This window comes from Nannobrachium achirus (assembly GCF_963921795.1).
Source record: "Nannobrachium achirus genome assembly, chromosome: 6".
In the NCBI taxonomy this organism is placed as follows: Eukaryota; Metazoa; Chordata; class Actinopteri; order Myctophiformes; family Myctophidae; genus Nannobrachium; species Nannobrachium achirus.
This window is the reverse complement of record NC_137815.1, coordinates 29,191,575-29,207,241: the sequence shown is the minus strand read 5'-3', so window position 1 is coordinate 29,207,241 and position 15,667 is coordinate 29,191,575. Positions and strand designations below refer to the sequence as shown.

The 15,667-nt window shown below is 41.9% G+C and overlaps 1 protein-coding gene across 2 annotated transcripts in view; it reads left to right on the top strand.

Annotated features, from left to right (window-relative positions):
• Window positions 1-15,667, top strand: part of LOC308286545 (engulfment and cell motility protein 2) — a 52,677-nt gene that overhangs the window by 3,840 nt on the left and 33,170 nt on the right. For both annotated transcript variants that reach the window (XM_080727594.1, XM_080727593.1), the window contains exons 3-8: window positions 2,846-2,916; window positions 5,092-5,192; window positions 6,473-6,513; window positions 13,126-13,198; window positions 13,297-13,347; window positions 14,437-14,606. In XM_080727594.1, coding sequence (XP_080583720.1) covers window positions 5,115-5,192; window positions 6,473-6,513; window positions 13,126-13,198; window positions 13,297-13,347; window positions 14,437-14,606 — 413 coding nt within the window. In that variant the 5' untranslated portion in view covers window positions 2,846-2,916; window positions 5,092-5,114. The remainder of the gene's footprint in view (window positions 1-2,845; window positions 2,917-5,091; window positions 5,193-6,472; window positions 6,514-13,125; window positions 13,199-13,296; window positions 13,348-14,436; window positions 14,607-15,667) is intronic.

The window sequence follows — 15,667 nt, the reverse complement described above, 5'->3', positions numbered from 1 at the left end:
TGAGTAAATTAAGGTAAAAAAGGAAAAAAAATAGTAAATTGCTGCTCGCTCGACAGTTACGTTAATGAGTGCAGCACCTATTCACTGACAAACTAAGCACTGGCTATGATATAGTATATAGTGTTAGGATACATGGATTAAAGTTCTCAGTTCACCAGAACTGATTTCTCTCATTTAGATTCCATAGAAGTCAGCAATGTCTGTCTTCTATGGAAACGTGTCACGCACCGAAAACAGACGATCTACAAGCTTACAATGTGTCACGCTGTGACGCGTTGTGAGCTTGTAGATAGCCCGTTCCCGGTTATTTTGTTTAGGATTAAAGAGTATTTGAACTGGCAAACTCGCGATAGAAATACACATACAATCTTTCAGAAAATCTTAATGATCTCAGGTATTTCATGAAAGCAAAGGTTAATGCCTCAATTTGCAGTTTCTTGGAAACAGAAAATAAATGGTTACAGTGACAGGGCAGGACGGTCACACCAAGACACTGGATAGCGATTCAGTTGGACATTTTGAACACAGGCACACTATTGACCCTAGTCCAGCGACAGTTCAGATATCGTCGTTGTCGGGTGAAAATCTTGTATGTCCAAAACCGTTCGTTTTGCATTTATCATTTTAAAAATAATTTAAACTAGTGAAAAAGCAGATCTACAAGCACACAACGCCTCGCACCGCGAGGCGTTGCTTGTAGATCTGCTGTTTTCACTACTTTTGTGCGACAGCCTTGTGTGATTTGGGAAAGAGTGTACAAATTTGGAGATACGAGATTTCCACCCGGCAACGACGATATACTAGTGTTGTTGCTGCTCTTATACCACCATTATTACTGGGGTTGGTGTGGGCCAGACAGTAGCCCCCCGCGGGCCGCAAATGGCCTGCGGGCCGCCTATTGGGGAACCCTGGTCTATAACCTCTTATATATACATTTATGTCCATAATAGAATCTAAACAGCCATTAAAAAAATGCAACACACAGAAGAACACCGACTTCTGGTCAGACATAGGATGAACCAGGTCCGATCCTCCTAGTGTCGCCAACACCTACGGATAACATCTCTCTTGCCAATCCCCCTAGAGACAGTGGCGACAGTAGCTAGCATGCCACACAGGTGGGACGGGGGGTCGGTGTCTGACCAGTCTCGGCCGGATCACCGGCAGGAAGGTGTCTGTTGCAAGACCCCTATTCCCTGAGTGACTCCAAGAAACAACACTGATGATGTGTCCAAATTTGTGCATCAAAAGATGTGTTTTGTTAACTTAAGGTTAAGGATTTTACTTTGTATTACACGGATTGCCCACTGACACAGAGTCTTATGTGTCGCTCGCTTTGTGTTTCCTACAATTGGCCTATGTAGTCTGCATGTGTGCGTGCGTGCGTGCGTGCGTGCGTACGTGCGTGCATGCTAGATAGATAAAGAAGAGCAACATTGTAACAGATGGTAGTCACATGGCCGTTGGCATGTGCACTACGCTCACTTGGACCACGTTTTCACACTGATTGAATATGCATGCATTGTTGTCTCATTCTGCCACTGAGTCCAATTCAAGTAAATGTCAAACATGCAGATTTCAATTGAGAGTTCCATCCAGGTGGGAAACTAGAGTATGTGAAACCAAACACCTTTTACACATTCCGAACACTGTGGTCAAATGGATCTAAGCCACACACACACAGCACACACGCGCACACACACATGCATACACACACCGACTGCATCGGCAATCAGATCCAAAAATGGGTCAGGGCTCGAGTAGTGTTGCGTAGCCAGACAACTATTCCACAATCTCCGAATGCGAAATCGAGTCTGGAACTACACCTCCCCAAATCCAAGTAACGGAAGATGGTATTTCCGTTCATGAAAATATATCTATTCATTTATATATCAGCTAAGCAGCAAGGTATACACGCATATGATTTTCATTTATATTAGGATATATTTGCGTGAATTTAAAGACGAAGTGGGGCTTCACATCCTTTTATATTTGACTCATGATCAGAGCTTCCATGCTCCCAGTCCAGACTGTATGATGGAAGCATTTGAAAATTGTGGGAGGCAACAGTCTGGCCACGCCCAAGCCCCCAGAACCCAGGGCTAGATTTGAAGCAACCCCGATGGTGGCCAAAGTTGGAACTGCAGCCTAAACGCGCATTTTGGCCCCGCCCCTCCACTCCAGACAGGAGAGGAGAGCAGCGTGACGTCATTTTGGAACCACGCTGGTTCCAATTTCCCCCAGAATGCACCTGGATTAGCTACATGCTAGCACGTAGCCGTTGCTTCAAAACGCCACTGAGCACTTGCATTGAAATGATAGTGGGGGCGGGGCTCGTCCGCTCTCTATTTTATATATACTCTATGGGCCACGCGAGACTAGGGCTCTAGTAACATTGGTCTGATATATTGGACCTTAACATGTTTTGAACTGATGGTGTGTGTGCTTGCGTGTGTGCGTGCGTGCGTGCTGTGCTGTGCGTGCGTGTGCTGTGCGTGGGCCAAACAGTTAGCAAGGTACTGCTCTGTATCAGCTATTATAGGAAGCCGCTCGATTTGGAGGAGGCGTTGTTTCCTTTACCCATGATTGTTGTCTGCTGTGTTTGACATGTATGCCAACAGTATTGTAACAGCGTTCTCCTAATTATCTGACCGCACTGATATTGTTTATGTCCTTTGTACATTCTGGACATAAATAAACATTTCAAATGTGTGTGTGTGTGTGTGTGTGTGTGTGTGTGTGTGTGTGTGTGTGTGTGTGTGTGTGTGTGTGTGTGTGTGTGTGTGTGTGTGTGTGTGTGTGTGTGTGTGTGTGTGTGTGTGTGTGTGTGTGTGTGGCTTCACAGGGGGGCTGACACAGCGGTTTCTACGGCAACGCTGTGAGAGTGATTGACACCACTCAGCACTTTTCCACCAGGTGACGTGTAGAGCATGGTCATAATACAATTTGTGTATTCTTATTATACATCAAAAGTCCCTAAAAGGCCAATCTTAATCACTGCCTGTCAAACGAAAACGTAGTGCGTAACGACGTTGACCCTCATGAATAAATATGAATCTTGATTTCATTCACCCGTGTGATTCCCAAAGCCGCACGTTCCTCCAAACACACCTGATTTTATTTGCAATGCTAATCTTAATCAGCACACTAAAATATGTATCTGAAAACATTTTAGGTTATAATAAATAAACCACAAACATGCTGGCCCTCTCTCTCTCTCTCTCCCTTGGGCAGCTTGACTGACAGGCTACATAGGAAACCTTGTAGCCTATATTGCTTTCAAATGTTTTAAAACAAATGTATAAATGAAAGTTTTGTTGTACAATAGTGTCACACAAAAGTTATAGCAGATCCATTAAATGTCGGGTTTCGATACTTTTGCTGTTGTACAACAAAGTAGAGCATTCATTTACAAAAAAACTAACTAGGAGAGCCAAGCTCGACAACAATGATACAGTATCTCAACCTGTGGGTCGGGACCCCCCAGAAGGGTCCCCAAATTATTTCGGGGGGTCCCCAGATGTTTAGCTAAATGTTAACATTGTTTTCTCACTCAACAGTAAACAGACCAACATACTGTACAGTATAAGTGTATACATGGTATCTACCAGTGACAATTTAAGGACCTCTGGTCCTTTTAGTACCTCTGGTCAAACATATTGGTCAAATAGTCAAATATTAGAGTCAGAAATTGTGAAAATATCAGATCTTCATGCTCACAACGCCTCGCAACGCGAGGCCTTGTGAGCATGTCGATCGGCTGTTTTCACAATGGAATAGATCGAGTCAAACTAAATGTAATGCCAACTCCTACAATTCCAAGTGCTCGTCAGGGTGGGGGGTCCCCAGTTCAAATATGATTATTTTGGGGGTCGCGGCCTGAAAAGGTTGAGAACCACTGACTTACGCTAGTGTTCCAGTTCCAATTATGCTAATTTATTTGTCTCATCATTTCCAATTACACTTCTCGTCCATCTTGTATCCTGTATGAACAAACACTAGTCTATAGCAACAATAGACAATAGATAGGAAGAGTAGCCGATGGCTAAAAGAGATCCAAATAAAAATCTAATCAAATCAAACACTAGTCTATAGCGACAATGTCTACTATATTTAAACACACATTTTAACATAAATGACTTACTACACATTTTAAGAATTTGAAACTGTTTATTCAGGGCTTAGCTTTCAAATAGCTTGGAATATATACATAGTACATATCAGATTTACCTGTTAGACAACAAGTGCTGCCATGGCATTTTACTCCAAATCTAGGTCAGAGTAAAGTAGTGGACAGTGTGTAAAGCATTGCTTAATATGAACACAATAGAATACAGAAGTCCTGACGTAACTCGTTCATCCCCTGGGTCGCGGACGTTTTTCTCTATGGAGAATAACAATGGGTCATTTTAGAATCGTCTCATGTAAGCATTGTGGTCCAAAAATACACAAACTGTCCCGACAGATATTATCGAGGAGGTGGCTCTGACACAGACTGTTTCTGGCGAAAACATTTTAACTGATTCGGTGGCAATAACATTAGGCTAGCGCTTTCTCTCCGTTAATGCTTCATATCCATCGCGGGATCATTTGTTTATTTTTGGAACATAGTTCCTATTTGACGTGATATTAAAGGAGCTATAGTCAACTTTTTCTTGAAAAACGGATGCTAAAATAAAAATAATGTTTCGAAAATATTTTATAAAAAAATAAGCTTTATATATAATCCTAGTCCTAGTCTAACACTATCAAAGAATAGACTAGAATGTAAACAAAGTGTCGGTCCGACAATGGCCAAAATGATTATTTTATCATTATTTTACACTTTTTGTGGTCATTTTTGAATTGAAACACATATATGAAGCTTATCTTTTTATAAAATATTTTCGAAACATTATTTTTATTTTAGCATCCGTTTTTCAAGAAAAAGTTGACTATAGCTCCTTTAAAGTCATTGGGATTTCTGAATGGGGGAAGAAAACGTGACCCAGGTAGGATGGGTAAATTACATCAGACTTCGTGCTATATGTGTATGCTTGCTTATTGTGGATACAATATGCTTGATGCTAATGTTTCTTTTTTCTTCCATAGGGTGTTACAATAGAACGTCAATCATGCCTCCTCCCTCTGACATTGTGAAGGTAGCTATCGAGTGGCCCGGTGCCAACGCACAGCTCATCGAGATCGACCAGGTCTGTATAAAACTCGTACTAAAACATGCTAGTCATTGCTGTCGGGTCAGAAACCTTGTATCTCCATATTTCAACTGGATTTTCTTTGTTGGTTTTTTGTTCTTTATTTACCCAGGGTAGTAGCTTGAGCACACATGCTAATCTTCAGCAGCGCCCTGCAGTGCACATACAGTAGACACACAAAGACACACCCATTAAAACCATGGGAGCTGACCAGTACAACCACAGTCTGATACTGTTGTACTGGGAGCTGATCAGTTGCACCAGTAAGACACCCTAAGGGTGCTGAAACAACAGAGACATGACATGATATGTCCATATATGGGCATTCCCATGATATGGTCTTAATATTGTTGACACCAGGGATCTCCATATATGGTTTTAAAAGGGACATGGAATGAATTCTCTTGGCCATATATGGAGCGTGACATGAGACGTGACTGACTGATGCAAATGAGCTGCAGGTGTTCATAGTAAATGCAACCTACGGTCACAACAACCACTGTCTTACACTGTTGTACTGGGAGCTGACCAGTACAACATAGTGTGATACTGTTGTACTGGGAGCTGACCAGTACAACCAGTACAATTAAACTGCTGGCCACTGAGCAGCTCCACTGGAGCAGTCTGGGGGTGCAGTGTCCTCCTCAAGGGCACTTAAGCAAGCAATGTTGTTTGGGGTGACCATTCACAAAAATTGCAATGATGCTTTTGTGTGACGTTGTATTAGCGGAGTTAATTTACATTTACATATTTAAACTAGTGAAAACAGCAGATCTACAAACTCTCTTGTAGATCTTTTTGGGTAATGTTTTTTGAAAATGTTTTGAATTCATAATAATTAAAAACAAAACAAAAAGATTAAGGGACCCATAAAAATGTGTCTGCGACCCACAAATGGTTCCACGGATTGAAGCCGGAACACAGTCGATTGGTCGATAAATTGAACATGCTCTGAAAATGAACACGGCCCACCCATCTGACCACACCCATCCCGGTAGGCTGCCACTTAACGTGGCAGCCGATAGGCTGCCACGTTAAGCGTGTCCCGCGTGTCCCGATGAAGCCGGTCGATTTGACATATGGCCCAAGTGCGAGCCACCAAGGAGTAGCCCTGCAGTAGCCCTGTGGTTACTCTTACACTACAATGTCCAAGTGGGCCCTGACTGACTCAGGAAAAGGTTGAGATCCACTGGTGTACAATGACTCTGTGGTTTTGTAATAATAACAGCGTCATTCACTTTTCTTTTTTTCCCTCCCCTTTCATTTCCTGTTTGCAGAAAAAGCCTTTGTCATCCATAATACGAGAAGTATGTGATGGGTAAGCATCTGCATCGCTCCCATGGAGAGAAAACAAATAATTACTTCCTGTTTCCGGTGTGTAATTTCTGTTTATCTTTCTGCATCCATCCATACAGTACTTCTTTCTGTCTTAGCCAAAATTTGCCGATCTACAAGCTCTCAACGCCTCGCAGCGCGAGGCGTTGAGAGCTTGTAGATCAGCTATTTTCAGTAAAGAGGTTTGGTGTAGAGGTCAAAAAGAGCAGACCAAGTACAGAGTGAAAGGTCAAGTGAACACGAATCCAACATAGACTGATGATGACAGTGCTGTCAAACAAGTCGATGAAAATCTGCAGAATGCATTTATACAACATGTAGAGGGGGTCCCTGCTTCATCTCTCTCTCTCAGTTAAGGGGTCCTTGGCCTGAAAACATTGAGGACCCCTGCACTATAAGATGCCAGGTTCACAATCTAGTGGCGAAAAAGAGAAAAACTTCTGGGAACCCAGATTACATGCTATCTAAATGACAAGTTTAGCCTTTGCATAAGCCTGCAAGTGCTACCGGCTGAGGTGGAGTCTGAAGATTTATTTGACTTTTTACATACCCATCTTATCCCAAGGGGGGAACTTCAGTTTTCAGCTTAACCCAACAGAGGAGTGCAGAGGGGGTTAGGTGTCTTGCTCAGGGACACTTCGACACATTGCTGGCCTGGCCTGGAATCGTACCTGTGACAACCAGGGGCTCTGGTTCCCCAGGCAGGCTCACTAACTAACCACTCAGCTATGGCCTGAGTCTCTGATTCTAACTGCAATGGGGAGTTCATTCCAATGTATTTATCTAGTTAGAACGGGTACACATTATTGTGTATCATTATTTTATGCTTTAACTATTGAAAAATAGCAGATTTTCACTTAACTGGAGCTCTATTCTTGAGAGACTAATATGTCAGTGGTTCTCAAACCTTTTCATGTGAAGGACCCCCAACATGATATGTATTTGGCCACGGACCCTCCATCTCAAAATATTTAATTCCAGGGACCACCCAGAAGCAAAATTTGAGTTACAAACGTTCGCTTTGAAAATACATATATTCAAAGATTTGCACACATTTTCACGACACGAAAAATAGCAGATCTACAAGCTCGCAAGCTTGTATATCTGCTATTTTTTCACTGGTTAAAGCATTCAATAATTCTAGGCCTAAAATGGGTTAACTCACAGGGGTTTCAGACGTCATCAGATCCAGATGTAGAGTGGGTGTAGTAAAGATCACAGTCATTTGATCAGGGATTTGCATGAATCATCAAACATCAAAGTGGAACTGTAGTCTCATCAGCATAGGAGGAGTAGCAGAGACGTGCTGATTCTGTGCTGAAACAAAATGGAAACAGACAGTTATAATTACAGTGTTTACAGTCAAATGTTATGCGCTCCAGTGATTGGACTTGGTGCATACTGTATTTCATGCATAATGCATGACCATTTCTTAATTTCTGTAATGTTTGATAGAACCCTTTATTTTTATTCTCGAAAAGAGCATTGAGGTTCACCTTCATTTGCAATGCTGTCCAGATTACACACACACAACTATTAAAACATATCGTCGTTGTCGGGTGGGAACCTTGTATGTCCAAAACCGTTTGTTTTGTGTTTATCATTTTAAAAATGATTTAAACTGGTGAAAACAGACGATCTACAAGCAGGTGCGAGGCGTTGTGTGCTTGTAGATCTGCTGTTTTCACTACTTTTGTGCAACAGCCTTGCATGATGAATAAGGGCTTTACTTTGCGAAAGAACGTGCAAATTTGAAACTTGGAGATGCGAGGTTTCCACTCGACAACGACGATATACAGATATAAAACACAGAAACAAACAACTAAATAAAACCACCGCAGAAAATTAATAAGTTAAAAACATTTACAAGTAGGCTGATTTAAGAACAGGTTATTAAATTGTCCATAGGATATTGGGGCATTCATTTTTAGCGTGAGTTGTAGAGCATTCCATGAAATGGGCGCATCAATGCAGAAAGCCAATTCTCAAGTGTAGGCCAGTTGCGCGTTTTGACCGTGCGACCGTGATAACTACTCAACCCTAGGGCTCGCAGTAATAAGTCACTGTTTATAGAAGGTATGGCGATATCTTCCAAAAAAAGTTGTTTAAAAAAAAAATACAAAAGAAAAATACAAAAATAATCACGGTATAATTGTGGTTATGAACTCGACACTGCACTATGCATTACACAAACACGATATGGCGGTATTGCGGTTATTGCACCCAGCCCTACTCTGCCCACCAATCCGATGGCACACAAAAACTTAGGGAGGGACTGGTTGCACTCGGTGTTGTGCTCTGAAAATAGCAAATCTACAAGCTCACAACGTGTCACGCTGCAGCGCGTTGTGAGCTTGTAGATCAGCTATTTTGAGCATGCAACCAAGTGTAAAATCAGGCATTACGACTTAACGTTACTTGAACGTTATGAAGGATGTTGAGTGGACCAAAAACCAGCGCTCCTGTCTGCATGCCATCCTACAAATAACAAAACTTGTCAACAGTAGTACAGTACATAACCTAGTTTAGAGTGTCTGCCCTGAGACTGGGAGGGCGGGGGTTAGATCCCCAGCCAGGTCATACCAAAGACTATAAAATGTACCCAATGCTTCCCTGTTTGGCTCTCAGCATCAAGGGTTGGAGTGGGGGTAAGTCCCTGTGTCATACTAGCGCCATGTCCAGGAGGTACAGTATAGAGCAGGGTTCCCATGGTCATGAAATTCCTGGAAATATTTTGAAATTAGAAAAATATTTTTCCAGTACTGGAAAAGTTTTGGAATTGATCAAGGGCCCTGAAAGGTCCTGGAAAAAATAGCTATGCATTGTCTTTGGTTATTGATTTTGTTAATACCTCTGAAATGACAAATTAGACATTGGCCAAATTGTCAAATATTAGAGGCAGAAATTGTGAAAATAGCCGATCTACATGCTCACAACACCTCGCAACGCGAGGCGTTGTGAGCATGTAGATCTGCTTTTTTTCACAATAGAAACGTGTTATACAAAATTCCTCAACTCTTAGTGCTCGTCAGGGTGGAGGGGTCCCCAGTTAAAATATGATTATTTCTGAGGTCACGGCCTGAAAAGGTTAAGAACCACTGGCATGCGCTACCTGTCTTTAGGCATTGCGTATAGGAGTAAGCGACTTGTTATTGAGCGGAATTATTGTTATAATATAGTCTTGGAAATTGGGTTAAATACCCTGGAAAAGTTTTGGAAAAGTTTTGGAAATTCATTGGTAAAAATGTGTGGGAACCCTGTATAGAGTACTTGTACATCAAGCTGCCTCACGCTACACTCATGGCTCGGCAAGGATTACTTACATGCATACATACATACTGTACATAAAATATTTATAGCAAAAATCAACAATGGCCAAGGGCATTGTTTGCCACAAGTAATTTACAAAGAACATGGTTTACATTTTCCTTGTGTGTTTCTCTTTTACTTTTCTACTAAATGTTTGAATTTGTTCATTTGAGCTGTCATATAAGACTCTGGGAATCCACAGTGGCTGGCTGCTGTGTTGATATGCGTTTGGCAAACAAACACTGGTTCCCCTTACACTACTTTGGGACACACCCCTGGTATAGACACAAGTTATGGCATTTAGTTTCCCCTCTGCCTGTGTCTGACTGGCTCTACTCGTATGTCTCTTTTTTTCAAACTCACATAGAGGACTAGTTTCCAGTGGTGGAAAGTACTGTACTTAAAGTTGTACCATGTAACTTTTTTTATAAATCAAATCTTAAAATTGTCCTAACTGTTAAATCGCTAAAGTTTTAGAACACCCACTCCGTTATTTTTAGCTTCTAAAGCCTTCTCTTTATATGTTTTCTATGATCCTGGCCGGGGTCCGGTTTTCGCGGAAAAATAGCGTCATCTGTATACGTTGTGTATACGTTGGCCAATCACATCGCGGATCATACACACATGATACACTACCGGCCAATCACAGCTTATATGCCGTGTCTTCAGGAAGTAGCCTCGCTCAGCTACATTGCTTACCATGGTGAAGGATTCTTAACCTCCTAATCCCCAAATCCTGGCCAGAAAATTACGTTCTACCATGCGTTCTACCCCTCCACGGATTTTTATCGGTCGCGGTGGTTTGCGGCGCCGCTCCGGTGGTCCGCGACGACTCCGGGCGAAAAACGGTCGAAAAAAGCAATACCGCTACTGACCACTAGTTTAGCAACTTACACAGTATAGCTATAAGTACAATTTTTACTGGGGTAGTTGTACTTTACTTGAGTATGTCCAATTTCCAATACCTATAATTCTCCAATGAATCTCAGAGTCAAATGTTGTACTTTTACTTTTTCATCCATTTGAAAATTTGTAGCTGATCAACATAAGCTCACAGAGGTTGCAGATCTACTATTTTCATTTGTTATACATTTAGAAACCTGAAATGGGACATTCTGCATAGTACTTTTACTTTTGGTACTTTAAGAATAATACTGTTGTACTTTTAGTGCTAGTTTTTCCTCACAGTTCAGGTCAGGACCAGACTTAACCAAAAGTGTTTTTTGTTGCTTATATAACCTGTTGTTATTGGCCCTCTGTATCACTGTTTCACATATTTAATTTCCCCTGATAATTGATTATGTTCCGTCCATGAAGAACACTTTATTTTTTTAACGTTAATATCTTTTTGCCCTCTCCTCCCACTGCCTTCCACACTCATTTGAAGCTGTTAGATTAATGTATTTGCTCTTCAGTCCTTGACGCCCACTGAGTATTCCCACTCCTCCACAATTATTCATCTGTTACTCCTCCAAAATGGAGCTTCTGCAAAAGGCGGCAGGCTGACTTTTGCAACCTTTTGGTACAGAATGCACATAGTAGATTATGCTGTACTGGGCGAAGAATATTGATTATTACAATGAATGCACTTAGTTTTAGTTTAGTTTTGTCTTTTTCTTTTGCACTTTTTGTATTAATAATTTGTTCAGATTCCCTTATGATGATTACACAGTCAAACAACCCACATGCACCCACACGCCCACGCACACACGCACACATGCACGCACGCACACCAAAGAGTCGCAAACAAACTTTGTGCATCTGTGCACATACTAGGGCATTCACCAAATATTCGAATATTCGAATATCAAAGTCACTAATCGACGTTGTTCAACGAAGTCGAATATTCGCTTATATATATTTTTTTTTTCATTGTTTTCTCTTTAAAAAATGTATAGTTTATAAAGGTTGGCTAGATAGGAAGTCATAAGAATGAGTTGTCAATGCCCCTGGTGGATGAATTTGTTAATGCTCTATACCAGGGGTTCTCAAACCTTTTTAGGCCATGACCCCCAAAATAAACATATTTGAACTGGGGACCCCAACCCTGACAAGCACTTGGAATTGTAGGTATTACATTTAATGTGACTCGGTTCCACAGATACATATTGTGAAAATAGCAGATCTACATGCTCACAACGCCTCGCAACGCGAGGCGTTGTGAGCATGTAGATCGGCTATTTTCACAATGTTCGCCTATTACTTACTTAATATTTGACAGTTTGGCCAGTCCTGTGGAATATTCGACTATTCGAATACTTTGAGGTCAAATAATTCAAATACTAAAAATCACTATTCGTGAATGCCCTAGCACATACCTCTGTTTTATACTTGCTGATCATCACATGCATTTTTCATCAAAATGAGTTGAAAATTAGATAGTTCACCCCCAAAATTACTTTTTTCTCTGTCGATTACTCACCCCATGGAGACTTCATGGCTATGTTTTATTTTTTGTCACATTCCTAAGCCAATAATTTGATGATCAGTAGTTCCCTATGGAGACACAAAGAGTCTCCTTTTTTGGGTGAACTATGCCATAAGTCATCATTATCCTTGCCAATATTTAAATATTATAAATAAATATTCAGTTTTTATTTCAGTACTTTATTTACCTGGTCCCCTTGTAAACTTGTATTCTTTTGTATTGTTCTTATTAAACTTGCAATGTATGCTATATTTAATGACCTCTTCCATAAAGGAAAGGATTCCAATAAGCCTGTTGGCTTCGTCATTTTATTGGACAATAACCTGTTTTTTTATACATGTATTATTTCTATGTTATATTACACTGTGCTAATGCCGTGGTTCTCAACCTGTGGGTCGGGACCCCCAGGGGGGGTCGCCAAATTATTTTGGGGGGTCTCCAGATGATTAACTTAATGTGCAACATTGTTTTCTCACGCAACAGTAAACAAACCAACATAATGTTTGAGTGTATGGAGGGTATCTGCACATTTCTAAAGTGACAATTTAAGGACTTTTTAGTACCTCTAAAATGACAAATTAAACATTGGCCAAATTGTCAAATATTAGAAGCAGAAATTGTGAAAATAGTCGATCTACATGCTCACAACGCCTCGCGTTGCGAGGCGTTGTGAGCATGTAGATCTGCTATTTTCACAATAGAATTGTGTTATGCAAAATGTAACTCTTAGTGCCCGTAGGGTGGGGGGTCCCCAGTTAAAATAAGATCACTTGGGGGTTCGCGGCCTGAAAAGGTTGAGAACCACTGTGCTAATGAACTAAACTAAACTAAACTATCCTCTCTCTGCTTTGCTGTCAGCTGGTCTCTATCTGGGTCGGAGCAGTTTGCGCTGCGTTACGCTGACGGTCCTCAGCTCTACATCACTGAACAGGTATGTGTCTGGGGTCGGGTGGGGACGGTGTTTTATGTGTCATTGTGCAGATGAGTCAGTGAACTTGTACTTTACCTTCCTGCTTTTTCTCTCTTTAGAGCCGTGGTGAAATTAAGAACGGGACCATCCTTCGATTAGCCATTTCCCCGGTGAGAACCACACTTGTTTCTTCTCGCTTACTAAGTGCATGTCCTTGACTCTTTTCAACGGGAATTAGGATAATGCATTCAAGTGGGAATTCTGTGTCTTAACACATATGGTGCCAACCCCGAGTTTCCCGAGTTTGTATTGGTACTACCGCTGTGCCAACCCCGAGTTTCCCGAGTTTGGGCCGTTTAAAAAAAAAAAAAAAAGGGGGGGGTTTTTAAAAAATTTTTTTTTCAAATTTTTTTTTTGGACCTCCAGAAATGTATTAGGCATGATCGCGATCGCGAAATTGCATGTTTAACCCCCATACCAACTCATTCTTTCAAACATGGCAGCCATGTTTGTTTACATCTGAAGAAAACATAATGGCTGATAAATCATGAATGCCTGAACGGATTTCCAAGCGGATTTTTTTGTTTGAAAGCTGTGAACAGCATCTACACACGTGGTGCATCATCTAGGCATGGGCGTGCACTTTTTACACAATTGCACAATTACATGGAAGTCTATGGTAACCATGGCAACGCGAGACATTGAAGAGAAAAAATCATTGCAACATAAGTGTTAAAATGCCTTAAAGGGATATTTTCACTTTCAAAAAAAATTATTGTGAAAATAGCAGATCTACATGCTCACATTGTGAGCATGTAGATCGGCTATTTTCACAATACAATTCTTAGTGCTCGTCAGGGTGCCGGGTCCCCAGTTCAAATATGATTATTTCGGGGGTCACGGCCTGAAAAGGTTGAGAACCACTGGCATACACTACTTGTTTTTGGGCATTGCGCATAGGAGTAAGTGACTCGTTATTGAGCTGAATTATTGTTATATAGTCCCGGAAATCGGGTTAAATATTCTGGAAAGGTTTTGGAAAAGTTTTGGAAATTAATTGGTAAAGATGTGTGGGAACCCTGTAAATAACACTCTTGATGAAGGTCCTGTGGGACCGAAACATCTGTCAACTTAAATAAAAAGGAGCTGCTGAGCAAGAGCAGAGTGCGGGATCTTTGTTCATGGAATAACTCTTCATGATTGCTTTATGTCAGGACCGTTAACATGACTCATGGACTGAGTGTGGTTCCGCCCCACAGGCCCGCGCAGCCCGCCAGCTCCTGGAGAGGATTCAGTCCCACGGCATCGACGCCCGTCTGGAGGCTCTGAAGGAGCTGGCCAAGCTCTCCGCCGACCCCACCTTCGCTACAGAGTTCATCAACATGGAGGGCATTGGGACCCTGGCCCGTCTGGTTGAGAGTGGCACCCAGTGAGTTTGAATCCTGACACCAACCACAGTGTGGCGGCGTGCTTTGTTTCTACACCGTACTTTAATTGCCGTGGGCTGGCAAAGCGCAGCTGTAGGTTATAGCAAAAACCCACTTAATTGACCCAGGACTGTGTTGGCTTCTGGCTTACACAGCACAAACAATGAGCCAAAATTACATTTAAATTTACATTACATTTAATTACATTTAAAGAGGTGGTGCCATAGTTTTGTACTTTTTCTGTTTTGTATGTGTCTATGGAGTAGGGTTGGAGGCGGTAACCGCCGTACCGTGGTATACCGAGGTCTACCGCGGTGTCATTGTGCTTACCGCGGTAAAAAGACAAAAAAAAAGGTCTATTTTTTATTGGAAAACAAGCGAGTTTTAAAACGGGGGAGAAGCGAGGACCGCATGCGCTCCATGCCGCTCTGCTCTGGGCCGTGTACCACACGTTGGAAGCCACATACGTCACTCAGACACAGACCTGCACACGCGTGATTCCTAAACCCACCAGGCTTGAGTTAAGACCCGCCTCGTGGAAACGCGAGGACTTCCAGGAGTGAGGCGGGTCTTAACTCAATCCTGGTGGGTTTAGGAATCACGCCCTGCACACAGTGCACAGAGCAGGGTACGGAGCACAACTCTATGACGGAGCAGCATACACTTTCTCTGTAATCCACTCGACACAAGGATGTTAATACATACCTTGTGTTGTGGCATATCTTTTTTTATTCATACGGATTACTGGCGGAGCGCGGGCCGCGTGGAGTAAAACCGAAAATGAAACTATTTTACTTTCTCCACCGCGTCGCACGTTGTGCCCCGTACGGCGCGTCGGCGATTTTATAACCTTTTCTGTCAAGTCTTGTAACTAAAACCTGTATATAGCAGCACTCAATCACTGCGATTTGAGAGTTGAGACGTGACGTGAGTTTACAGAATCACTGTACACGATCTGACTACCCTTCCTCTTCTGGTTTGTTCACACAGCTGTTCGTGTCTGAAAAGCCCAAGTAGCTAGCCTACGTTACTATGGTAACCCGACAGTGCAGAACTAAAAGCT